The sequence below is a fragment of the Anser cygnoides genome, chromosome 3 (assembly GCF_040182565.1).
Source record: "Anser cygnoides isolate HZ-2024a breed goose chromosome 3, Taihu_goose_T2T_genome, whole genome shotgun sequence".
In the NCBI taxonomy this organism is placed as follows: Eukaryota; Metazoa; Chordata; class Aves; order Anseriformes; family Anatidae; genus Anser; species Anser cygnoides.
The window spans coordinates 18,752,016-18,778,238 of NC_089875.1; the positions used below are offsets into that span (position 1 = coordinate 18,752,016).

Consider the following 26,223-nt stretch of genomic DNA (forward strand, 5'->3'; position numbering starts at 1 on the left):
GCTCCCTAGCCCTTGTCACTCCCTCGCCCACCATGCTGCAGGCTTGCATTTCTCTCTTTGCTGAGAGGCAACACAGTTGCTTTCCTCGTGATAACGACAGTCAGGGTCTGCAGAGTTCTCAGTTTCACAGCCTGGTCAGCCTTGCTGTGCACATCTGCAGTGCAGTACTGAGATCATGTTATTCCTCCTTCGCTGGCTTCAAAAGCTGCTGATAACACCACTCCTGCCACTCTGGTGGTATTTAAACAGCAAACAGGAAATCTAGAGCTGCCAGGAGGTGGCAGCAAATTAGGGCTGTTTCCATGATGCTATTAAAGCCTAATTAAAAAAGGGAAAAGAGTTACTTTTCCTTAAAGGGAAGATAGGTTTTGAGAAAGGTGCTAACTCAAACGTTTACCTCCAAAGAGGTACCTGAGGTACAGATTACATAGATCTGCAGATCTACACCCACTAACCAGACACTGTGCTAGGAAAGACATGTCGAGCCCAGAGTTCACTTGCTCCAGCTTTGCTCTGCACTTGAAGGCCCCCGAGCTTGGCCAACGTCGCTGGGTCACAGGCTCAGCTTTTCTCATGCAACAGGTGTTTGGAAGCAAAAGCTGGGTGTCTCACAGCATCCCCTCACCTGGATGCCCAGGCTAAGGCAACTGCTGGTGACCAGAGGAGATGCCTTTGAGAGTGATAGCCCTCGACTGTTTCTTTTCTCGTGATGTCGAGTTGCTTTTCAAAGAGCTGCAAGGGTTTGGCAGCCATAGCACTGTCACGTGGAAACGAGCCCTACTACCGACAGCCTGTGCAAAGCAGCACCTCCTTCTGTCTATTTGAACACGCCAGTGATTGACCTATTTGCTGTCCCTGGTTCACATGTAACAGAGACAATAAATGGTCTTTCTAATGTACCTGCTACGTCCTGTCAATTTTTCTCTCCTCCCCTTTTAGTCCTCTCTTTTCCAGACCAAAAAATCCCCATTTATTTAATGATTCCTCAACCAGAAGATGCCCAGAAACTGATTATCTTTGGTGCTTTTCTCTGAACACTGTATAACAAGGCACACCCACAAGAAGCTGCACATATATTGGTCTCCTGTTTGAAAATATTTGCTTTTGCAGGTTTGGAGAGCAAACCAGAGTTCAGACCTTCAGAACAAGTCTGCTGTTCAATCCTGCCATCTGCAGCCCACGTCTAAAACTGCTGGAGGCTTTGCTGCTGCATAAACAAGCCAGCATTTGGAAATGAGTAAACAACCCCTTCTTTAAATAATCTGCTCAGCTGAACTTTCTAAGTTTAAACTTCCCAGGGGTGAGAACAGGAGAAATAGGTTTTTAAGAGGAATGGATATGCTGTGAATGAGATAAAGTCATTTCTCTAATAACTGAGTAGTTAAAACACACACCTTAAATAACAAATTAAGATGACATCAGTCTCAGGGGATGCGTCTGTCTCCCTATCAGTGGTGCAGAGGACTTCATTTAATCTGAGCAGATATTGCCAAAAAGGTGAAAGAATCTGTTCCTGACCTAAACATTGCTGCTGCTAACTTTCTACCATGACACTTGAGCCTTGGGCCTTTTCAAAGGCCCTCTGGTTATTCAGTCAAAATTAAATGAGAGTTTTGGAAATCCTACCCTTTTAAAAAAAAATCTATTGACTGCTCTGCTATTGGCTATTGCTCTGCTCTTGACTTAGAAAAAGAAGTAGCTCTTCTATGCCTAAGTTTTCCCACTAACACAACAGAACCAATTAATCTGCAAAGCCACAAATATTTTTATAAAAGTACAATGCTAAGTACAATGCTAGTTATTTTTTGTTAATGCTATGGTAGACGTACATTATTGTATTGAAATATCCAGATGTTCTTGTGTAACAGAAAAGCCAGGCTGGTCCCAATATTTGCCTGTGCTCTTGCTGAGCTACCTGAACACAGGTGGTCATCGTTGACCAGCTTTAAATGTTTCCCTAAGCTTGGGTACCAGGAGAAAGAGAGGTACCTCTTCTGAGAAATGGTCACCTTCTGACTGAAGGCAGCAGCATAAGCTGAGCGCTACTCGTCTTGAAGATGTCCCTCTGGGCCGCACACAGGCTTACCAGCCCACTGCTGATGCAGGCAGTGAGGGTCATACCCAGTCTTGCCCCCTTCAGCCAAGCCCAAGGTTGTGTCCTTTTTGTGGCCTAAGAAGTGTGTTATATATTCCACAGAAACAGATGCAGTTTCTTTCTTCTCTAACTTGTTAGCACAGCCCAAGGTAGAAAGGGAGGTTTAGTTCGTACAGAACCGGCCCTGAATCCTCCTGGATTCTCATATTACAGTAGTATGGGTTAATCGAGGTGTGGGCATCAAAACGTCAAAGTCTTTACCTTCTGGAAAAGCTGTAATCCAGGCTGCATGCTCTGGGAACACCTGCCAGATCAGGCACTATGACGAGCACCTGAAGGTGTTCAAGGTCAGGTTGGACAAGGCCCTGGGCAACCTGATCTAGTGGGTGGCAACCCTACCCCTGGCAGGGGGGTTGGAACTAACTAGATGTTCTTTAAGGTCGCTTCCAACCCAAGATACTCTGTGATTCTAGGCGCACCATCCCCATAAAGTTGGCCTTCACAGCTTAATCATGCAAAGCTATATGAGATATGAAAGTTTCCCCTCTTTATCTAACACCACACTGATCCGAGCTGCCTTTGCTTTTAATGTAGGCACTTGCATTTGTGAAACGCAGTTAAGTTTCTTGGTGCTTCTGTAAGTAACAGTCACTGCTGTATTACGGTCAAATCGTTTTTCCCTGCATTGACCCAATTTTGGTTTTTCCAGGCTAACAAACACCCTTGCCTTTGCTTGTGGTATGGTTAATCAACAAGTCTGTCACAACGATGGATTCCTCCTGAATTGTTTCTTAATTAGCTCGGTTGGAAGTGTAAATCGAGTGGAATACCAATTCTTCCAATGCTACAGACAGGCAGCTATGTTCAGCTTGATGGCTGTCACTGCTGCAAACCTGATGGAGATGTAGGTTCGTCACTGAGACCGCTGGTAGGCACAAACCACACTTGCCAGAAAGGCTCTGCCTTTGGGTTGGTGTGATGCAGGTAAAGGTGGCTTCTATCCAGCAGTGCTTGCAGCAGTCACAGGCTGCAAGTCCTCTGTGCATGTGCATAGATGCAGCCCCTTGTGGGAGAAGAGCCACCATCTCCACTGTCTGGGGAGGAGGAGACAACCTCCCTCTTACATATTTCAACCTTATATATCAGTGACGTTTCTTACCTGGGATGTCTGTTGTCTGCTGCTAGCTTTTTGATAAAAAAGGAACATTTTAGTCTGTGGCACGAGATCTTTGTCTCATGACAGGCAGAATTACCTTCCATACAAACAAATACATATATCCCAAATACAGGAAAAGCAATATATTGTCTGCAAAATAGGGTTTTAGCAATTGCTCTTTATGCGCTAATCTTATTGGTTTGTTTCAAAATGACTGAAAAATATCAGAATAGTCTAATTTTACTGATTTTCCTCTGCCCCACATTTTCTGTGAAAGGGTGGGTACAGTGCCCCTGCTTGCGTAAGACTTACCTATATGAGTAATGCTCTCCAAGCTGCAGAATGAGACATTGCTGCAAAATGACTTTACCTTGTGATGTAGCTGTTGCTCCAGCATGTAACATCTTACTGCCAGATGAGTAAATCTGTGGCTTGTGTGTGGATACCTTGATGGAAAATTGTGCAGAGGGTCTGGGTGAGGCATGGTATGAATGATATCGCCATGACTATCCTGAATTGTTTTCATCCATCAACATTTGCATCCATCTTTTTGGCATTTACACAAAGAGAGACTTCAGAGATTTTTTTTATTCAATAGTTGAATGGAATAGATCACTAGATTTGCTTTTATCATCATGATAAAAGTATGGAAGTGGAGTTTGTGTGTGGGCTACTGAGAGGCTACAGTTATTTAGCATATTTAAGTTAAACATTTGAGCAGCAATTTTATTTGAAGAAGCCCTTCTAAAGACATCAGGACAGAGAAAGAGAACACAATTCAGATAAACTTGTCTCTTTTCCCAAACGGTCCTGATGCACACGCTGGAAATCAGACAAAAAACACTGAACAATGTTCTATGTTTCTAATATGCCTCTTCATCTACGTAGCAAGTAAAGTTGAATCCCTACAGCTGAGGAACATACACAAGACTTCCTTCTCTTTTAATAAAGTGTAAAAAAAAATGTAAAGCTCCTGGTGTTATTTATTAATTACAATTAATTTCTTCAATCTTTTTCTGGCATTTAGAAATGTCACAAAAGCAAATTAAGAATTAATTCATAAAAACTGTCTTAATTGGTTTTATTACCTAAGCAATAAACAGCCCTTGCAAATAAAAGGCCTGACTCTGTTCTTATTTGCAATGGAGTTAACAGAGCAGTTCCCGACTTCTGTGAAGCAGGAAAACCAGCCAAACTACACAAAGATGAGAGGCGATTACAGTCAGCACTTCCAGCCTGCCTAGGCCATTAAGTACTACCAGCTTCCCCATGGATCTCTTTCTTCTCTCTCCAAAACAACTCCAGTTCACCTGAGAACGACCATCAGTCCAGACATCTGAGTGCCATCAAGCATAAGTGAATATCCATAAGAAAACCTGACTTCATGCCTTCACAGTTATTGTTTCTTCAAGAGCCCCCTGGATGGCTTTGTACGGGATGGCTTCAAGCTGTCTCACACCAAGGAGCAGAAAAGCCACCTAAAACAAAGGCAAGGAGACTCATTCAGAACACAGACAGCTGGATGTCAGTCTTTAGAAATAATTGAGAGTATTCTTTCGGACAAATATTTTTTCCAACAAAATCCACATGTCATCACATCACTCATGATTTTTTAGGCTCTAGTTGATAGAGTTTCAGTTCTCTGAGGGGCCCATGCTGTGACTGCCCAATCGCCAGTTGTAAGCAACTGGTAAATTGCTGATGTGAACTGCTTATGAACACCCTACAGGCATAATTTCATTCAAAACTGTTAAGTGAAAGTTATGATTAATGATATATTTGCAGAACTTATGATCAGTTTATGAATGATTCATGAAAGGAAGAAAGGAGACTAAATAGACTATGAATATCTTTTTAGGCAGCAATTTAAGCAACTTCATCCCCCAAAACGAGGTCCTTTGAGTCTCATATTTACCTAATGACATTGTGTGGTGCAAGGGGCAGGTGCTGTGTTATGAATAACCTGTTTCTACACAACATCAATACATCAAAATACAGCTTTGTTGTGACAAAGGGAAAGTGTTTTGTCCAAGGCAAGTCTGCAAAAGGCAAACATTTAGGTAAGTAACTATGTACAAGCAGAGCTCAGAAGGGTGAAGGCATCACAGTGATGAGCAGTAAAGCTCAGCTGCTGCTGCAGTTGGGTCTGAATCTACCACGCTCTCTCCCCAGGGGACTGTAATAGATTATGTATTTCTCCTTTAACTTCTCACTGAATCTGGCATCCAATGTCAACTGCCTTCAGAAATAGGATGCAAGATACCAGAAATTCTGTTTATGTATTATTATTTATCACAATACCTGACTATAGGAAGCCTCATGTGGATGCAGTCCCTGAATTCCAGTTAAGATCCAGGGGGAGAAGGGGGTGTGTTTTTTTGTTCTTCTTCACTCAGTTTTTGATGCTGGTTGGTAAGGCAAGTGAGTGACTTTGCCCAAGAGTGCTCACGGAGTTCCCGGATTCAACCTCACTTTGCCCAAGAGTGCTCACGGAGTTCCGGGATTCAACCTCAACGCAATGGCAGGAGGCTTCTGGCTCTTCATTGTGCCTTTTCTCTAAGGATTGGGTTTTTGTCCCTTTTTTCTCCTCACTGCCAACTGCCTGGGACCAGCACTAATGCTTTACCATTGCAACTGGGAACAGCTGCATTCCAGTGGATTACCAGAAGCACAGTAGCTGAGGTGGTTTATGGATGTATAAGCTGGACAAGTTTTGTAGGAAAAAGCAGAGTCCTTTACTAGAACCAACTAGCAAAGTTGGAAAATTCAGGTAAACTCTCTAGGCCTGACATGAAAGGAATAAACATCAAATGAAACACAAGGTGAGGATTGTTGTTCAAAGGTAAATTAATTTACACACTTCAGTTTAAAATGTAAAATCAGACTGGCAAAAAAGTTATATCCTTAACCCTCTAGTTGGCTTTAAATTTGCTGGTTCTATGTAAGATATGAAGGAGTAGTTACATCTCTCAGAAGAAGACAAAAAAGATAAATTCTACTAGTTGATCTACTGAACATGTATCACCTTATGAGGAAAGAGAGGGCATGTGGCTAACTGAGCCCTTGGTGGTCTGAGCAACCAATAATGCCATCAGCATTTCACCAGAAAAAAATAAAATTAAAATTGCTTGAAGTCCAATTCCTTTTGTAGCACTCACTCACCTTCGGCAACCTCTCCCAGCCCTCCTCACAGTGCAGCTCTCACCTTTTCTCTACCTCTCAAAACTAACCGTAACTCGGGGTGAGCTTTTGATAAAGCAACCCACTCATGTTCCCAGTGGCCAACGTAAGGGCACCTACCCCTTTCATCCCAGTGTGTATAGTACTGAGGAGATTTCTCACCAGCCACATTGAGCTCGGACAAGTCTTCAGATGTACATAACAAGAGTCAGCCACTGGAAAGAGGAAAAGAAAAGGCACATTTATATAGTAATGCTACACTAAGTCTTGAGACTTGTGTCTTGGTACCTGCAGGTTGGGACCCAGTCACTGCAGTCCTTTTGTCCTGCACAGAACTGTTATGGGGTTTTGGGACTGTCTTTTCCCACTATTACAATTCAGGTGCAGAAAAACCTTCCATAAGTTACTTTCCACAGTCAATTGCAGTAGCTGCAACAGGAGCAATCACTGCAGGGATGGTGATCTACCTGTGGGTCTGTATGTACACAAACACACACACACTCCACACAGGGACCACAAACCCTATGGAGAGAAGCACGGACTGTGCACAAACCCAACCACAATCTCTCGATACACCCTTTTTTCCCCGCTGGGAAGGGGATGGGGGGGGGGAGGCCGCAATCTCCTCCCCAGCACGGCCAGGTGGTGGAGGAACTACAACTCCCAGAGTGCCCCGCGCGGGGCTGGCAGTTGCCATGGAAACCGGGGGCGGTGGCACACGCTGAAATGTGCAGGCCGCATTTGTGTTTTTTTTTTTTTTTTCCCCAATAATTTTAAATAGGATTTTGTTTTCAACAGCCATTTGATGAGCTGCAGATAGAAGGTGCTGCGTTGGGGGTAGAGCAATGGCAGGCCTCCTGAGCAGAAAACCGTAGATAAGCTTTAAAAAAAGAAAAAAAAAGAAAAAAAAAAGCTATATATGTATTTTGAAAGGAAAAGGGAAATAAATAAATAAATAAGTAACCCTAAAATGTAGGAAAAAAATGGACAACCAGAAGGTGAAGCACTGGAGCAATGACGCCCTCTCCCTACATCTTCCTGCCTCTGCGCATCCCTGCCACAAAGTGCTCCCACCCAGCCACTCTTTCCCCCCCCACCAAAATTCCCAAGGAGCCAGAAACATCCCTATTTTCTGCCTTTTCCATGCCACGAGCTGTCTGGTGGTTGCTGTATGAATTTATTCCTAGAAAAGTCCAGCAGTGCGAGACACCCGGCAGTTCTGACCATTCCCACCACCATCATACTCCACTGGAGCAGGTACTTTTCAGGAGGAAATAGCCAGTTTTCTTCCCTTTTCAGCCCTGCATGATGACCTCACTGAAGACACCAATTTTGGTGCTCTCAGGCACAGACAGGTTCTCAGGCTACAGGTCAGCACCACGATGCTCTTACACTGGCTGTTCATTGCACCAAGCATCACCACAGCTACGAACATAACCTGTGGGAATGCTGCAGTTCTAATATTAACCTCCTTGGTAAATATTACAGCCATCACCTACTGCTCATCAGCAGCCACATCTCACCCAGCCCCGGTTCCCCACTGCAAGCTGACCCCATGTTACCCACTTCGTGCTGTTGAGATCCTCTGGGCACAGCTGCCACCTTCCTGGCCTTGTCTGCTTCACTCCATCGGTACCTCACCTTGATGAAGCCCCAGAGCACCAAGTTTATGGGTGCTCAGCAAACCTTGTCCCCAGAATGCACCCTGGGCATTACAAGTCAATGCCTCTGACCTCGCCCTGTGGCCTGGGCGGTGCAGGTTTTGTCTTGCCCCAATGCCATGTTTCCACCAATATTGGTTGGGGGCAGCAAGGGAAGACCGAGTGTTTTGGACATGGATGGCCACCACAGAGCTGTCCTCACATCAGCAAGGCTGCATGACTGTGGCTGGAGAGCCCCAGATAAATACTTCCTAGCTGTCCATTAAGCGCACACAGCCAAGCAAAACCTTTGCCACTATTGACGACAGCAGCAAAACTCATGGCAACATTCATGGCACTAACACACCACCTTTAGCTTCATCCTGCTAACATACTTGATAATCCCACTGTTGAGCTGGAAAGAAGGAACAAGCATCCTTACCTCCATTGCCGTCACCAAAATTTGTGATCCACCATTTGCTAAGTTTTGAAATGCACCTAGGGACAGAACAAAGAAAATTTTATTTTGTGAGGAGGAAGCAAGAACACAATGCAGTCTGCAAAATAAGTCCATACCAGCCGACCAGCAGAGCTGTGGTCCTTGTGCTAGGATGCTCTGCCTTGCTCAAGTGTCCACATGCAATGTCTTGCCTAGCCACATCTTATTTCTGTGCTAAGTACCCCTCTGCCTTAGCCCTTGCATCACAGCCTGTAAAAACATCCCAACTACAGGTCCAGAATTTGGCAAAAATCATAGAATCATAGAATCATTCAGGTTGGAAAAGATCTTTAAGATCATCTAGTCCAACCTTTTAACCTAGTACTAAAGTAAACCATGCTACTGAGTTCTACATATACATGTTTCTCGAAGACCTCCAGGAATAGTGACTCAACCACTTTCCTAGGCAGCCTATTCCACTGCTGCACAACCCTTTCAGTAAAGAAATTCCTCCTAGTATCCGACTAAAACCTCCCCAGCACAACTTGAGGCCATTTCCCCTCATCTTATCATTTGGTGCTTGGGAGAAGAGACCAATCCCCACCTTGCTATAGCCTCTAAAGTAATCGTACAGTGTGATAAGGTCTCCCCTGAGCCTCCTTTTCTGTAGGCTAAACAACCCCAGTTCCCTCAGCTGCTCCTTGTAAGACTTGTTTTCTAGACCTTTCACCAGCTTCGTTGCCCTTAATGTAGGAGTGCTCAGTGTGACTGCTTTCATCTACTCGTAATTTGTTTAGATAGGACCTTGTGCCTGAAGAATGACAGGAAAATGGTGAACTAATGAAAAATATCTTCCCACAAGGAGACTTTCTGTTGGTCGTTTTCCATCCTCCCTGGCAGTGAGCAATCATGGTGTGGCCTGAGGAAAGTGATTCTCTTGAAGTCATTATGCCTTACAAGCATTTTCCATGGAATATAAATGCAGATGCTGCTGTTATTCAGCTAGAATTTGAAATTAACGTTGCTTAAAGTTTTCTGACAGTACACGTTGCCATCAGAAAATTTAAACTATTCAATATTGATATTCTATGAGCATATTTCTATTTGTTTGTCTAGAAGAAATGTTCAAACCCAATAATTTGGATGAAGTAGAAACAGTATTATAAGTTCCTATTTATTTTGATATTACTTTTCTCTTAGAAATGTGCTGTTATAAACAGTAAAAACATTTCTCTAGGAGCGTGTTTCCCACCCTGAATAGAAAGGGCATTGTAACTTCATGAATGTTTCAATACCTATCCAGCTTTAGACAAATTGAAGGGTGTAGGAACAAGGCATAAGGGCCCATTCCTCATCAGCCCCCTAGGACACTGTTTTCCTGGGCTCACAGGCAATCAGAGCTACCTATATGACCCAGAGCAGAGAGAAGGCATGGCTAACACAATGAAAGGCATCCATCCTATACTGTTCTGGAGAAAGTGTGTAGAACAAAGTAATCACCATGTTGCACCCAGTCCCTTGACAAGGATGTATTTACAGGGCTGCTTGCACTCAGTAGTCTTTCTAGGAACAAACTGCAATGCTGAAGTTACCTTTAAACAGAGCTGCCCCTTTACAACTTCATTACCTCCAGTTAAATAGAGTACGGAAAGAAGCTGCTACATTTGGTTTGATTCTCATCTCTTCACTGGCTATCCTGAAAGGATGAGTAATGGTTTAATGGGACAGGTTTATCTCCACTGCTGCATTCACATCATCATAAAGGTGGACTGTCTTTTATTCAAACTTGTCTCCCTTATCGTCTCCTCTAAAAATCTTACTCACAATGATTTGAAAAATGTATTCCACATTAAACCCTCTGTAAAATGATAACTGAAAGACTTGAGAGCATTTTAGAGACTTATTACAGACAGCAATGAAACTTTAGAGATTATTTTCCAAATCAGTCTAAAGGAGTTGTCTTTATACTGGCACTTAAAATGTAAGAGGATATTTTTATGATGTTAAAAAAAATATGCTATTGTACTGCTTTAGGTATAAGAATTTCTGTCTACAGCAAGTGACATCATAAAAATATGGGTCTTTAAAACTTGCCTGATTTTAATGAAAGTATTAAAATCAGGACATGTTCTGACTTTCTGAGCTGCTTCTGTACTTTCTTAAAATGGAAGTTTAGGCAGCATCACCCAGGCAGATCCACTGACCACTGGGGGCCCATAAAACATCAGTGGTAAAACATGCACAGAAAATGAATGCTCATTTCCATGTGCTGCTCATTCCAAACCCAGCTCATTCCAAAGATGAGGTAAATTGTTGTAGCAGTGTTCTAGTACATGGGTTACAATTGCTGGATTTATATAACTATTGGTATTTCTAGTCAAAATGCTTATAATTATAGTAGTAAAAGCTATGTTTTTGTAAAACAGACTATCCTTATTTTTAGGCACTTTTGTTTATAAACACTCCTTCCTTGGCAGACAATAGATAGACACAACACAAGAAATGGAAATGTTTTCTCACTGATGAAACAAAGAGTATAAAATACAAAATATGTAATACAGTAAGCTGAAAGGATTGCTGAAATTGTTAAATCGTTGGATAGGCCTCGCACAACAAGACTCAGCTCTAGCCACAAAATCAAGGCTGAAGAAGGAACACAGTGCCCAAAGTAGAACTCAAACAATTGAATTAGCTGAGTTTGAGAAAAGCAAAACTGCTGAAGTGGTAAACAACAACAGAGCATATGCAAAATGGAAAAAAGAAAAGTACAAGGTGAAGAAGACTAAGAGCCTTCATTAGAAAGACCCCAAAGTGTGACCACCAGAGGGTACTGTGCATGCGGAAGTAGGAGGGACAATATGATAATGAGTTCTCAGAAACATTAACATAAATCTTGACCTTTCTTGGAAAATTGCATGAATATGTATATCTACGTACCATAAATAAGTACTATCTCCCACGTACCCAGCGCTGTTAATAAAGAATACTTGCTTTCTAATTCTCCAAAGTGAGTCAATGAGTCTTGGAAAGTTACATCGGTTTTTGTGTTTCACTGAGAAGGATCTCACACCTCCTCCTTACCAAAAAGCTGAGAGAACTGTAATGAACTTGGTGGGAACATCTCTCCAGTTTAAAAAAGAAAAAGGCACTTATTCTTGTTGTGGTTTAGACTTCCTGACTTTTAACCAAAACAGAAAGCCTTCCATTCTTCCATTTGAGACATGTTGTTGTACTGGGTCTGTACAAGGTACTGTACTGTACTGTACAAGGTAAAACCACCACAGTTGTGTCATTCCTCCTCACTGGGTAGTGTCCTTTCTATGGTATTGCCAATGCCACCCTGGAGGAAGCTCTGCTGCAGAACAGGATGCTCAAGCTTGTGTAAAAGGGCACCAGTGCGAAGACATTTTAGAAAATGAGTCTTCCTTAGTGCATGGGAGCTCCAAAATAAGCCTGCAGAAGTCAGGCTAAATGCATGCAGCAAAAACCATTGTCAGCAGTGCCCCTGAAGAAGATCTGAAAATACATTAGGTTTGCTCCTTCCCTGGGCAGCGTGGTGCAGCAGCAGGCTACAGGTGTTCTGATGGGCTCTGATGGGAATCCTTTCTTCCTGCCCCCTTTCAGCGTACCCATTGCTGTATTCCCAGCCCTTTTCTCCCAGCACCACGCTGGTTTCCCCTGTAGGCAGAAGAACCTGGCTTTTGGCAAACAGCCTGCCCATAGGGATGCCAGGACCATGCCTGGACTTTTGGCAGGTTTATTATTTCCACTCTATTCTGTAGGCCTGTATTACTGTGTCCAGCAATTTTCTCTTTGCTTCCTTCCACTACTCCGTCTGGCTTTGCAGGCTCCCCTGTGATAAAGCTGCCATGTCCCTTGTCTGACCCCAGGCCCGAGTGCCAAGACTCACAGGTCATGGTTTCAAGGCGCAGCATGCAGCACATGAAGTCAGAGAAGCCGATTCTCCTGGTAACATCACCAAACCGCAGGGACACCAGGTGCAGGACTTGCTCATTGATGGCCAGACCTGTAGAGCAGAGGGGGATGACAACACTTGTGACTCACTGCAGGATGACAGACTGACCCTGCTGGTATTGTGCACGCTACAAAGAAGCCATGGCCTCCCCTCAGTCCTCGCATCCTGCCAGATTGGTTCTCCTCTGAGTCCCTGCAAGGCATTTTGGATTCCCCCCAGGCTTGGGAACAAGATTTGGGGTAGAGTGATGGAAAATCAAAGCCCTTCTAGTCACTCACTCATTGTGGCTTAGGTCAGCAAGCAAGAAACACAATTAAATATTCTAGGATTATCTTACTTTGCAATTCTAGCTTTTATTTTCTATTAGAAAGGGTGATTTTCTTTGTGCGTAACTGTTAAAGTCTGAGCATAGCACAATGCCACTGGCGTTTTCTGCTAAGTGGGGAAATACCCTGTGCTTATGCTATTATGCAGTATAGCATACCCAGGATTCTTAATTTGTACATTTTCTCTGATATTAGAAAATGGTAAAGTGTTCATTTCTTTTTTATTAGCTGATTATTCAGTATTTGTGCCACAGTCTATTTGGATGGAAATTGATATTCAACTGAATGAACAAAAATTGCCTTTTAGAATGAGTCTTTTATTAGTTAAATAAAACTACCCTAAATGTGCTGGGTACACAAGAAATGATTTAAATATATTTTGGTCTGAAAGCTGATTTACTAAATAAAAGAAATTTTCTGCAGAGGACTGGACTGATAGCTTCAGTTCGTGCATTCTCTGAGACTTCAGAAAGTCTCATTTGTTCAGCCCCAGTTTTTAGCAGCTCAGCTGCAAGTGAAGTGGCTCTCCCGCTTTTTCCAACCAGTTCTAAACTTTTCAGTTTTAATGAACTCATAATGCAGCCAGATTAATTGAGTGAGCAGAAAAGAAGAAAATGATATTCTGCACCTGTGTAGGGGGAGATGCAGCTGATGGAGGTGGGTTAACACCCAGCATTGACAAAATCTGGTTGCATAAGCCTAGTTGGAGAAGGCCTCCAGCAGGAATTGGACACACAATGCTGAATATTGAAACAAAGGAAAAACATTTGTGCTTCAAATTAAGATAAACCTGATTTTAGATTATTTTTCTATGAGGAAAGTTTAGTAATTAAAAATATATAATTAATGACATTTTTTCTTTGATTTTGGTTTTAAACCCTGCCAAGAACCACTGTAGCAGTGAGAAATGAATCCTATCTCTTTTTTAACCCTTTGAAGGCAGTGGGAAAACAATCAAACTCTCTGGAGAACAGATTTCATTGAGCATGGCAATGTTGCTTGAGAGATGCTCTAACCATGTCTTACAATAGTAAAACACTGACAGTTTGGCATGTTCAGTCTGGGATACACTTGCTCTGAAATTTACTCACCTGGCAATGTCTTTCAATTAACCTCATTAATACTGAAGTGTAAATCCTCTCCATTTCCAAGATATTTCAGTTATGTGCTACTGCTTTTTTTTTTTTTTTTTTTTTTTTTTTGTGAGCTTACTCCCATACCTTTTATCTGTTGGATTCCTTGGTCTGGTTTTAGTCAAGCTTGAAGATAGTGACTTTATGTTTCCCTATTTTACATTATTTTGATGCATTTAGTATTGCCAGAGAAGTGTCTGTAAATATCTAAAGCCAGTGCTCCTGCACATCAGGGCAGCACTGCTGTTAATGCAGCTAGCCTGCTCTACTCTGACAGAAGATTTGACCCATCATTATAATGCTTTGAAGCACTAGGACAACAGTCAAAATTAAGCTCATGCTCCAGTTTCTCGCTGGGAAGAGCTGGCCACTGAACACTTCAGGGCACAGCTGGCTTAGAGCTGTATTTCAGTACATTAGTGCCATTCTGGGGCTTTTTCTGGGGCTGCTGACTCCTTCCTGCTTAGAAGTCAGGACCAAGCTCATCCTAATGCATAGCCAAATAAAAAATAAAAAATAAAAAATGCAGCTGTCTGGCTCAAGAGATGGTAAGAATGAGTTTACAACTTTCTTTCCCCTCTCCACTCAGAACTGCTTATAGCCTAACATGTAATGAACTTGCCATTTAATAGTGCCTTTTTATCCCTTCAAATAGCTGCACTGTTTTGTCTGCCAGGACTTCTCACAGTTTTACACATTAGTGCCTTTCTAACAGAACTGGCCCGGCGGCTTCTGTTTTGATATTTGGCATATTAGTGCTGCACTCCTTAGTCATACACAAACACTCTGTCTACCTCTCAGGAACAAAAAAAGTACACATCCTTTGAGCTGATGGTTTCCACAGATAGTGCTTCTTGCACCAGGTTCCTCACAGGGACAACACCACACCAAGCTCCAGGTACCCAAATGGGAGTTTCTCTACTGTGCAATTACAAGACAGTTGTTGTCTATGAACTGTATTTCTTGCACAACGTCTCTGGAGAGATGACCCAGCTAAAATGCTCTGCTCGTGTGAAGGGGTACCATGCACTCACTGCAAGTTTCAGCATTTGTGTAGCCAACAGAGGTCAGTGCAAACTAAATAAACGTTTGTCACTGTGGCTTTCCCTTATAGACTTAGTCACTGCCATGGACGGTAACTGCAGGAACTAGGTTATGTGCATGTTCCTTGCTCCTTTCCCCTGATGTGTATTTTGCCCATGACCTAGAGAGACCCTGCAGACTCTGGCCAATGTTGTGCTTCCCTGCATCACTCTGTTGGCTCCCCTGCTCCAGTGCAAAGGGTGGATGATGCTGCATGGGTGGGCACAAGGCCATGCAGCAAGGAAAAGACTTCTCCCTGAAATGAATTTTCTGTCTCAATGCCCTGAAATAATGCAGTCTTCTAAGCAGAACTGTGATCTAACTGGCACTTCTGTGTAATCCAAACTGCTTTATTCATGAAACTCATCTTTCCTCTCTCTTTTTCATCCTTCCCAGCAAAGACAGAAAAGGGAGCTGCTAAGCATATCTGGACATACCTGCTGTCTGTATTGCACTCTTCAATTCAGATATGTCAAGAAATCCAGAATTATTTCTGTCTTCCCTCCTGAAGATATCCTGGAAAACAGTATAATGGCAGATTTCAAGTACATATCACCATTCCCCAAATTTACCACTACATTTAATTATGTAGGATGCTTTCCTTCCTTAAAAAATTTGCTGTAAGGAAATTCAACAGATGGGATGGAGTAACCATGACAAAGCAGACCCATTACTACCAGTCCTGATCAATATATTATGGCATAAGAAATCCCAGTTTTGGGTCGGTTGAAGCTTTTTCCCTCACTTTCCGTGGTTTGCATGCGCAGGCAGAAACAGGAATGCTTACACCTCCATTGACAAAAAGACATTGTCTATGACACACCAAATCTGCCAGGGGTCCCTGCGTGCCAGAATGGCATAGGGTCATCTTTCTCAACAAACCACACTGGAGGTGCTGTTAGTGGGAAGGACATTGTTGCTCAATGGAGAACTGGCACCCCATTGTCCTATGTGACCTCAGGCTACCCTGAGAGATGATGAAACAAAGTACATCCCACCAAACTTTGAAGTTTCAGGAAGTCTTCCCTTCCTGCAGAAAAACTGGAGGAAGAAGTACCTGACTCAGACAAGCTGCCTGATTTTAGGTGGGACCCTATATACCAAGCTATTGTTCTCACTGGTTCCAGAGCTAATGCTTATCTTGGAGCAGAGACATTTATCTCAAGAAAACTTTCATCACATCCTACACATTTCTGCTACAAACTGCAACACTGAGGAAGTGATGTTTTTCAGATGACTTTGTTCAATAATTCATTTCAGCTCAGAAAGCTTTAAAAAAAAAGTTGCCAGTGGTGGTACACAGAGATTTCCATCAAATTCTGAGCCCAGTTGGCCTTCCTACCTTTTCACACTTTTTCCTCAGTGTTCCCTGCTTTAGGAAACCCTCGGTTGCTTGTTCAGAGCACTTCACACCCCACTGCTTCTTGAGCTCTCGGCCTTTGCATGAGAGGATAGAAATCTGACCCACTAGGCATGCAAACTTCACATTTTTCCCCACAGTACTTTAATATCACAGAGTGTCTGCACCCTGGTGATGAAAAACCCAGCAGTATAGTAAAGGCAGAAAAGAGATAGCACCCCCCCATATACCATGTACTTGGTGAGTTTTTGCCAGAGGCTCCCGAACTCCTGCAGTGTGAGTCGTCCATTCGAATTCGTCTATGCATTTAGTTAAGAATTGAACAGTTAATGAGTGTGAAAACTGATCATCAAAGTCTTAAGATGCAGTCGCTTCTGTTTGTTACTTTGTGTTGAGAAAGGCAAGATCTTTTTTGGTCTCCATTATTCTCAGAGTTAAATTCACTTTTTTTCTGGTGATTTGTACAGCTGCTCACACCTGTGCTCACAAACAAAATGTTTCTACTTGTATGATGTCTTTAACCACAAGGGGTCCTGCAGTGATAACTTCAGCTGACATCTAGCCACAGAGCACAGCAGCTCTTGGGGAGGAGCAGAACTGCATGCTCCAGGCCGTGTGTTCACACTGACCTGCCTTTGTGCATGGGGCAGCACAACATCAGCTCTGACTGGGTCCTCCTGGAAGAACAGGCAATGAAGGAGGCAAGAGTACAAGGAGCGGATCCTAGTGCCTGCTCTCAGAAGCCAGCAGCAGCCCTTAGCCATGCATATGCTGCAGGCAAGAAAACACTTCCCTACCATGAGCAACAGGATGCCACGGGTGAAAACTGACTGAAAAAAAAGCTGATACTGTCTTTGCAGGCCAGAATAGGTCACACTATACCTAGGCTGTATGTACAGAGAATAAAAAATCCATCTTGAATTAAAGCAGAGCAGTGGTTTCATCAGCTCCCTGCACGTGCCATGCATTCACAGTGTCCACTGAGCCCAGGAGGGGATTTGGAAAGGGGGAAAAATCTCTTTTGCTTGCTAGATGCAGAAAGCTAGAAAGAGAAAGGGAGTGCAGGTCAGTTTCATTCATTCTCTAGCAGCTTCTAGAAGTCTGAAAATGTCTCAAAGTTATTCCATGGCATGGAAGAAAAGAGAGAGTGAACCAGAAAGTGGGAGAAAACACAAGGGAGAATTAATGTTTTCACCAAGGAGCCCTCTTGTTTTACAGTGTCCAGCAATGTATTTTCAGTGTTGTCTTTTTAACAGTAAAAAGACTGTGATCCATCTAAATAGGGAAGACACACTGGACAGGATGAATAGCATTGTGACTGTGATTGGGCAGTAGCAATGCTTCCCACACATACACACCCCAGCTTTGCTGTCAGTGCTGGCAAGCCATTTGAGCTGCCATCACAGGCTCATGTGGTTTCAGCTGTAAGGGAAGAGATAGCACCGGGCTGTGCCTAGGCTCTGCACGGCCTCCTCACCTCAGGCCCTGTCTGTGGCCTGCGCCGAGGGTGAAGCGTAGCAAAGCCCTGGGTCCCACAGGCTGGGAAGTGAGAGCCCAGAGTTAGCGGCTAGGTGGAGGTAGCAGACTTCCCAGAGCTAGGGCATGCATGGCGAAGTCTTGCATATCCTCCATGACAAGTTATTTATTGAGGAATGAGGCTGATATTTACTTGCAGGTTCTTACACTGGGAGGCTCAGCTCAGCCATAACTCAAGGAAAGGATGGGCTGCACTAGGGAAGTTTATTGCTTCTGCTTGAAAGGATACATCCATCAGAGCTAAAATGCCTCTGCATGAATCAAAGCTGAATTTTCCTCCAAGGCTGGCCATTTCATCTGCAAGGATTGACAAAACAAATGGAATCAGCAAGAGTGAGGGGGGTGTCAGATGTGTATCCAAGCCACCAGTGGGAGGGAAGGAGGACACTAGTCTGAAGGCTCACATAAAAAAAAGGGTGACATAACAGGCTGAGGTCCACTAAAGGAGTTTGAAGTGTCTCAGACACCTCTACTGCTTCCTTCCTGAAGGACAGGTGCCCCGCTGGGGCTCACAGATAGCTGCTCTGCACAGTCTTTGCCTACCCTGATGGAAACTGAAGACTCTTGGAATAAGGATTACTAAAATGGCAGTGATATGAAAGGCCATGCTGAACTAGTGATGACTTGTGTATGATCATCTCATGCTATTTTTGAGGTGGGTAGGTTAGGAAGTGTGGGAAATGCTGAAAGGCAGCTTGAGGCCTCTGCAGAGCGGGGACACAGGCCAGGGCAGAGCTGGGGGGGCAGTGAAGAGAGCAAGGGACACAGCTCCCTGTGGTCCTCGCTGAAGTAGCCTGGCTGGGGACTGAGTTCCTGCTAGAACTGGTGGGTCATGGAGCAGGAAGGAGGGATCATGGGGACTGTGGGGACATCAGGGGTCAGAATGGAGCACCGTAGGTCTGTGGAGCACAGGCTCTTCCTAGGGCAGGACTGGGAGGGGAGGGTGAAATTCAGCTGTCAAGCAGATGCATGGCTTTGCTGATGGCCGTGCATCAAGGAGTCTGTCAGCAGCCGGTCTGGACTGTATTGCCCTCTTCATGTGATCATTACTTTGATTTTATTTATTTATTTTAATAACACCACACTGCTGTGCACGTAAAGGAAGATTAGTGGAGACGTCTCATTCTTCAAGATCCCATATTGTAATAAGACACACTGAGGATTTTTTGAAGACCATCAAGACATTACTAAATCCTCTGTCTAATTTACACTAGACTAAGGATAGGGAAGTACCGAAGACATTAGCTGAGTCGTAAAAGCTTTACCTTGCAGGACCACTTCATTAAGGAGTTGTCGCAGCTGCAAGGCATCAATAGCTGAGCCCTAATGCAGAATAAAATGCAAAGAGGTCTGTGAGTGCAAAGTTTTCTCCTGCCTCACTTTTGCCCCAAATACTTATGCACCATGGCAACCAAGAAGGACCTCTGCTCATACCTGAGCAGCACCCACCCAGGAGCACAACAAAGCCCTTCGTGCTGCTGGACCATCGTCTGCTCTTCTCCGTGAGTGTATGCAGGGGAGTTACAGGCCTTCCCATCAACACGGGGTATTTTCAGTGGTGATGGGAACACTTGCTCACTTCAGCCACATCCTCTTCACCAGCCCCCAAGCTGGAAAGTCACCAAGTGGCAGGACTTCATGAAGCTGGGTGAGTGGGATGCGAAAACAGGCACCACTGCCTGCTTCCCTCTGAGCTGCCCAACCCAGCAGCAAGCCAGACTGTCTCTCTGTCTGAGACATTGCCAGAGCTTTCAACATGGCAGCCCTTGTTCATTTTCACCTTAATGCACTGATACAGCTATTAACTGCAAGAGGTCCACTGTGCAAAGACTTTTGGCAGTGATTTTTTTCTTTCTCTTGACTAAGTCAAGCAGTTTTTTTATAACGCTTTATTAAGCCATTAAAAGCATCTCCTGTGAATGCACATAGTTTGGCTCAGAAAAAGCAGGAATCAATTACTCAAGCACTCACTGATGTCTGATTTCCAACTGCTGCAAAGGCAAAATGATGCTGATGAGAGGGGGGATACACAAAGCTTTCTAATCACTTTCTGTACATAAACAAATCAAAGCCAAATAAAGTACATATGCAAGCCCATCACCAGCACAACCATAAATCTCCAGTGCTCTAAAATATGGAGCTAGACATTCTATCCCAACTGAATGTTCCATTTTTCTGGGGGTTTTGGCAGGTAAATCAATACTGTTTCCAGGGGGTTTTCACTTGAAGATGAAGCTACATTTCCAAAAAGCATTTTTCTAAATGGATTGATATAAACATTGGAGATTAGTGTTCTTTTTGCAAGTCCACATGCCAATTTTAATATTATTATTTTTCAGCAAGATGCTTTAGATAGCATACCTGTTTAGCATATCTTAGGAAGATAGTCTTATAGGAGCTGTCCTGGTTCTGTCTTGGTACAACCTGGATGAAAGAATAAGTATGCACATAAATAAATCAGTTACAAAACGATTGGAGGCAGCAGTCTGCAAATCCAAATAGAACTTTACAGAGGGCAGGGAAAGAACAGCCCAACTGCCTGAGCTGGAGCAGAAAGTGTGGGTACCATAATTTGTCAGTCAAAACATTGGCTAATGACAACAGCCAAGTAAACTGACAGCTTGTCAGTGGAAAAAGATAAGCCACTATTTATGCTACGCCTCTAATGGGGCTTAATTGCAGGCTGGAAAATGAATCAAAAGGGAAGGCCTTTGCACCACTGTAAGTAAGAGCCTGCTCAGTGGCATGGTTTTACAAGCAAACAGTGACACAGCAGCATGGACTGAACCCAGTTTTGAAGTGTAATTTCCTTTACATCTAAGATACCTAGGTGAAAATCAGAAGAAATCTGCTTTAGGCCTCACCTCTATGGACTACTATGCCTTATAGGGTGCAAGCACTAAATGAAGCCATTCCCAAGGGGAGACATGTACAACCCCTCTTTCAGGTGTGAGTTCTTTTAAAAAGTGATCACACTGATTTGTGAGTTTTAAATCAGTTTTTCCCCATCTCCTTCTTGGATACATACCCATTTCATAGACAGTGCAAGAACTGACTACCTTTGAAATGCTTTCCACCCTGCTATATTTGGTTGATCAATGTATTAAAAGTGGCAAGGACAGTCAGGCCAACAAAGGGACTGTATAAGATTTGTTTCCTTCAGAAATCAGGCTCTGAAAGCGACATATGTGAAGAGGCAGAGCTTTGCTGTGACTCTCATCACTCCAGAGGGGTACCCCAGCCTGTACACACACTTGCTCTCCCACCTTGACTGGGGTGCCAGAGGGATAGTTACTGGGTGGTGAAAGAAAAGCAGAGTGGTATCCAGTGTATAGGGAAGGGGAGCCAGAAGAGGTGGCTTTCCCTAGGAACCATTCACAACCACTAGTATCTACATCAGTTTTCAGGACTCTTACCGTTGGCAGCATTGGGCTGAGCAGGGAGTCTGAGTTCCTAAAAAACAATTAAAAGAGTCACACTGGGAGAAAATGGACCCTTCCAGAGCATTGATCTGCTAACATGGCAGACCCCAGACAGAGAATACAGTGCCCCACACAAGAACCCACAGAGTGTCCTCTGATCCCATGGTGGTATGTCCTCTGATCCCATGGTGGTAATGCTCCCTTCTCCCTTGTACAAGCCTCTCGATGTTGTGACTGCTACAGAGACCCATGGGAACAGCATGCCCATGTTTTACCTCACTGAACAAGCTGTATAAGGATCACAAGCTCTCCTGGAAAGAGATACATCCAAGGAGTGAGCCATCTTGTGCATGAATCATCACACTGAAGGCAGTCTAGCCCAGAGCACAGACTTCTCGCGTTTGTTTTCCAATAACTAAGGAGTTGCCTTTTGTTGCCTAATTTGTTCTGAGCCACTTTTGCCAGAGGCCAAAGCCTAGAAAACACTCTCATTATTAAGATATGGGCCTATGACGTAAGACCGGCAATCGCCTCCACTATAAAGCTTACTAAAGGAAAGGCACTGCGTATCTGATGCTCAAAGGTTATTTGGTAACACTGAGAGCTGGGGTTTGCTCTTTAAATAATGCACACCCAGATATTTATATGCAAATGTGATACTAGCTGCCTTTGCATGAACTAGGATATCAGTTTTCTGTTAAGTTTATCCTTCAACACCTTCCTTATACCCACAGAGAGCTCCTGTGGGCCTGCCTATTGGATGGCTGGGTGAAGGGGTCAAAGCCCCACTGCTCTTTGCTTCTTTGCCACTGGGACATGACCTATGCGGGGTCCAGCCGGCACAACATACGAAACTATATAATGGCTATTAAGAAAAAGAAGCTCTCAGTCCTCCTTTTATTTAAGACAGATTTCCCCACAAGCTGGCAGGGCATATATCAGAACTGCTGTTCATTTGTGCGGCTCTTTGTACCAAAGCCGAGACCCTCGATGGCTGCCAATGAGCTGTTGCCCTGTTGTGCAGTGGCCACCTGTGCATCTGACTATATACAGCTGATTCCCCTCAACATGGTACTTAACACTAAGCTGTGGCTTCCCAACACGCTTCTAGAGTGCATTAAAAGCAAATTGCCACATTAGTTATCTTGACATTGAATTGTTAAATCATGGCACACTGTAAGCCTGGGCCTGTATGGAGTACTCATCATTATCTTACTCATTGTAGCATTCATTCTTCAAGAAAATTCGTAAGAGAAATTCAAAATCTTGGTGCTCTGTTGTAGCAGGAATGACAGCATAGGTTCCTGGACTCAAAGTAAAGTAGTTGGTGACATCTCGAGTAAGAGAAAAATCTTGTTTCATAACTTTGGAGTTCTTCTGAAAGAAAAACACAGGTGGCTATCTCACTCTCCCTCTCAGGAATCAAAGTAAATCAGTAACTACCCACAGCAGCCTTATTTACCCACTGCTTTCTAAATCTACACTGCATCTAATATGCCTTAACCTTCCCAGTGGCATGCAAAGTTTGACTAGGAGACAGACTTTGTCCAAGAACACATCAATAACACAAGAGGGTGGAAGAAATTATAAAAAAAAGGAAGGAAGCAATATGTTTTAGTGGATTTCATGAGAAATTCAGTTAACATCAAGCAGACTAGAATTCGTCAAGGAATCAAGGATGAATACTCTTACTAAAACTTCCCTGAGATAGCTGGTATAATTCCCTGATATGCTTCCCTGACGTAACCCAGAGTCATCACAGAGCTCACTAAGCATCTTACCCAGATGACAATGCTTCAAGAATCACAACTCAAACCTTTCAGCAAGTGTCACAAGAAAACAGAACATTCTGATCTTTCTTCTGTCATTCCAGTATTTTTGCTGAGATGAAACTAATATAATGCAACAGCTATTACTATTAGGACATGTAAAGATAGTGTAATAAAAAAACACTTACTAAACATATTCCCCAAAATACATCAGCGTGTATAAATGCTATTTAGAATGGTTATAAAGCATGGCAGAGTTATTTATGAGCCATGCCTTTGGGAGAAAATAACATAAAACTGCTATTCTGGGAGGAAAAAAAAAAAAAGATGACTACTGTTACAGAGGCCTAGGAGGCATGTAGACTGCCAAGTATTATGGGTCAGATTTTGAGTAGATGGAAATGGTCAGTGCTGCAAAGAAATAAATGACATAATCCTTTTTACTTTTGGGTCTCATTTGACATTTCTTCCGGTAAAAAGCAGAAGCAGGTTAATATTTCAAAGGAGTCAAAACTGGTGTGAGATAAGAATCAGCCTCTACACGTTGCTCAGCTCTGTCACACAACATTAAGCCTACCTCACAGCTATGTATTAGTGCTCCGTGTCTATACTTAATCAAAGGCTTCCTAAAGCTATCAGGTATGTCCATTCTGGTTTGCATTCTTGCCTGTACTGCGTTCCCCTCATCCTGCCAATGGATGATGCACTTTTTACTTTACAGCAACAATATGATGAGTCTCAAATAAATACTGAACAATGAACGATGCTGCTGATGAGTAACAGCTATGAAAGCAGTTGAAGCAGGAAAAGTGAGGCCTCAAGAATCTTAGCAATTGCACTCCCCTTCTTCAAACAACCCCCTCATAAACTTTTTAAGCAAAGATGCCACCTCTGACTGCCCTCAGGCACTGAGGCTAGACACTGGGAAATAAACAGCAATGTACACGACCCTGGTTTTAGCTCCTAGACTTGGCTTCTACTGCTACCAGGGCAGGAGGCTGGGCTGTGAGGAGTTCGTAGAGCAGCTCTTCTGTTAAAATGATTAGGCTTTGTCCTTATTTTCTGTATAATCTGCTCTGTGCATTTGTACCAATCTCATTACAATACTGAAAGACATGCAGTGACAGGGCAGCATGACAGTCCCCGTTCACTGACCAGCTGCTCCAGAGTAATGCTGGTGTCCCTGGTAATCACCTGTCCTGACCTTGCCTTCCAGCTCCTGCATGGGAGACGACCTTGGACCAGAAGCCCAATCTGTGCACGAGGTGAGCCAGGGGCTGACACCCCACAGAGGTCATGTCATCCAGCCTCGACATACTCATCAAATTTCATCTGACCTTGGGAATGCACCAAGGAAGAAAAAAAGATAATGAAATGAACATACCTGAGCATCAATTAGAGGTGAAAAAAAAAAGATAAAAAGCAAGTTTTAAACACAAAGCAAGAACCAAATCTATCTCCTGGTCTACTTCCTGATTAAACAAAACCCCCTTTCCAAGGGACCCCAAACTATGCCATGACTACTCAGTGAGAGTCCTTTCTGTCAAAATGGGTGACTAATCAAGATGAGCATGCACCAGACTAGAGCAGCCAGGGGCCTCCATGTCTGGTGACTGTTGGGGCAGCTGATGAGGATGCTGGAAGGAGCAAGTTCCCCATATACTGGGAGCAGCTGCTCTTTTTGAGCACCACAGCATCCTGCAGGGCTGATATCTGCACCAGAAGATCTTCTTGAATAAGGATAATGAGTTCCAATCCCTGAAAGAATGGTCATTTTATTACATTTTGTATTTCTCATCAGATATCAGATACCGTTTTTATGAGCTACAAAGCCATGCTCTTCCTTCCTCTAAGGAACTGTTAAACTCAGGGCATCAATTATTCAAAGTCTGGGACTAGGGCAAACCTCTCCAGTGATCAGAATTGTGAAGTTAGGGCGAATGTGAAGTTAGGATCAAAGAAATCTTTGCTTCCTTTTATTCTTCAGGTTAAGAATAACTCCTCCCAATCTCCCTAAGACAAGAACAAAAATGCTTTGGAAAAATGCTAGCAGCCATCTCTACTAGCAACTACACTTTCAGTAAGCTTGGTAATACTCTGACAGTAATTGTCCTTGAACTGGCACATGCCTAGACAGTCACCAAGAAAAAAAAAGTGGGAAATTTTAGTTGGAGGTCCCATGTATCTGACTAGATTGGCTCTGCATTGGTCTTGAGCAAAGCTTTCCCAAATGTTTTGCAAATGGTTTTTGCGCCGCATTTCTGTGATGCCCATTTGGGGGAACAAGAGCCCATTCTCTGTTCTGCTTGAGTTGGAGTACTGCCCTGGGGTTTGTGCTGGCTGCCAGGCATTTTGCTGGACTAGCAAGGCAAGTCACTAGCACCGCTGGACACAGAGGTTACTGCCCTAGTATCTTGTGCAACCTGTGGATCCTCTGAGTTTCCCAGGGGTATTTTAGGATGCAACAAAACTGAAAATTCAAATTTCCTTCTCAAGATATGAATAAAGGAAATTAAGCCTGCTTAGCCCTACTTTTCCTATGTCTTCCTAATAAAGAAAGCATCCAGAAATTCACTCCAATACTGACTGCTCTCCTTTAACAGCCCAAAAGGCAATTTAGTCTTTCGTTTACATGTACAGATACAATAACCCACACAGAAAAAAACAGTGTCTGTATTATACCTGATTGTGCTTACCTTTGTGATCGAAAAGCCAATCCTCAATGTCTGTGCATCCTGCATACCCTCAGCATGTTTTTGCATGAGTGAAATGACCACATTATAGCTTTTGGGGGCATTACTTGTCACTTCAAAGTAATACTTAGAGTTCTTTGAAACTGCACCTGCTGAGGAAGTGTTATTAGATTAGTAGTAGACAAACAGATATCCCAGTAGTAGCCTGTTGTGTTAGATCTTGCTTATATACACCCAGAGGAAGAGGTAGCTGCTCCAAGATGCTTTCAGTGCGACAGAGCACTACAGTCTCTATATTATCAGTAGGAGTTGAGGCATCTGGAGTTAAACTAATTGCCCATTAATCATTTTAGAAATCTCTGGCAAAGTGATAAATGCCAGGCAGATTTCTCACCCACATACCTGTTTCACTTAC

At 43.4% G+C, this 26,223-nt stretch overlaps 1 protein-coding gene across 7 annotated transcripts in view; it reads right to left on the reverse strand.

Moving 5' to 3' along the window:
- Nucleotides 1–3,825: 3,825 nt before the first annotated feature.
- CAPN13 (calpain 13) overlaps nt 3,826–26,223 on the reverse strand; it is a 60,766-nt gene continuing 38,368 nt past the window's right edge. For 3 of the 7 annotated variants that reach the window (XM_048078494.2, XM_066993609.1, XM_066993608.1), the window contains exons 11-22: nt 25,812–25,960; nt 22,563–22,723; nt 21,341–21,377; nt 20,286–20,348; nt 19,190–19,247; nt 18,154–18,221; nt 16,619–16,687; nt 15,466–15,544; nt 12,421–12,537; nt 8,514–8,569; nt 6,594–6,646; nt 3,826–4,729 (exon numbers count right to left, since the gene is read on the reverse strand). In XM_048078494.2, the coding sequence (XP_047934451.2) occupies nt 6,620–6,646; nt 8,514–8,569; nt 12,421–12,537; nt 15,466–15,544; nt 16,619–16,687; nt 18,154–18,221; nt 19,190–19,247; nt 20,286–20,348; nt 21,341–21,377; nt 22,563–22,723; nt 25,812–25,960 (884 nt within the window). In that variant the 3' untranslated portion in view covers nt 3,826–4,729; nt 6,594–6,619. Of the gene's footprint in view, nt 4,730–6,551; nt 6,647–8,513; nt 8,570–12,420; nt 12,538–15,465; nt 15,545–16,618; nt 16,688–18,153; nt 18,222–19,189; nt 19,248–20,285; nt 20,349–21,340; nt 21,378–22,562; nt 22,724–25,811; nt 25,961–26,223 lie in introns of those variants that run through there. The other 4 variants (XR_010830099.1, XM_066993606.1, XM_066993607.1 and 1 more) reach the window with 4 other exon arrangements.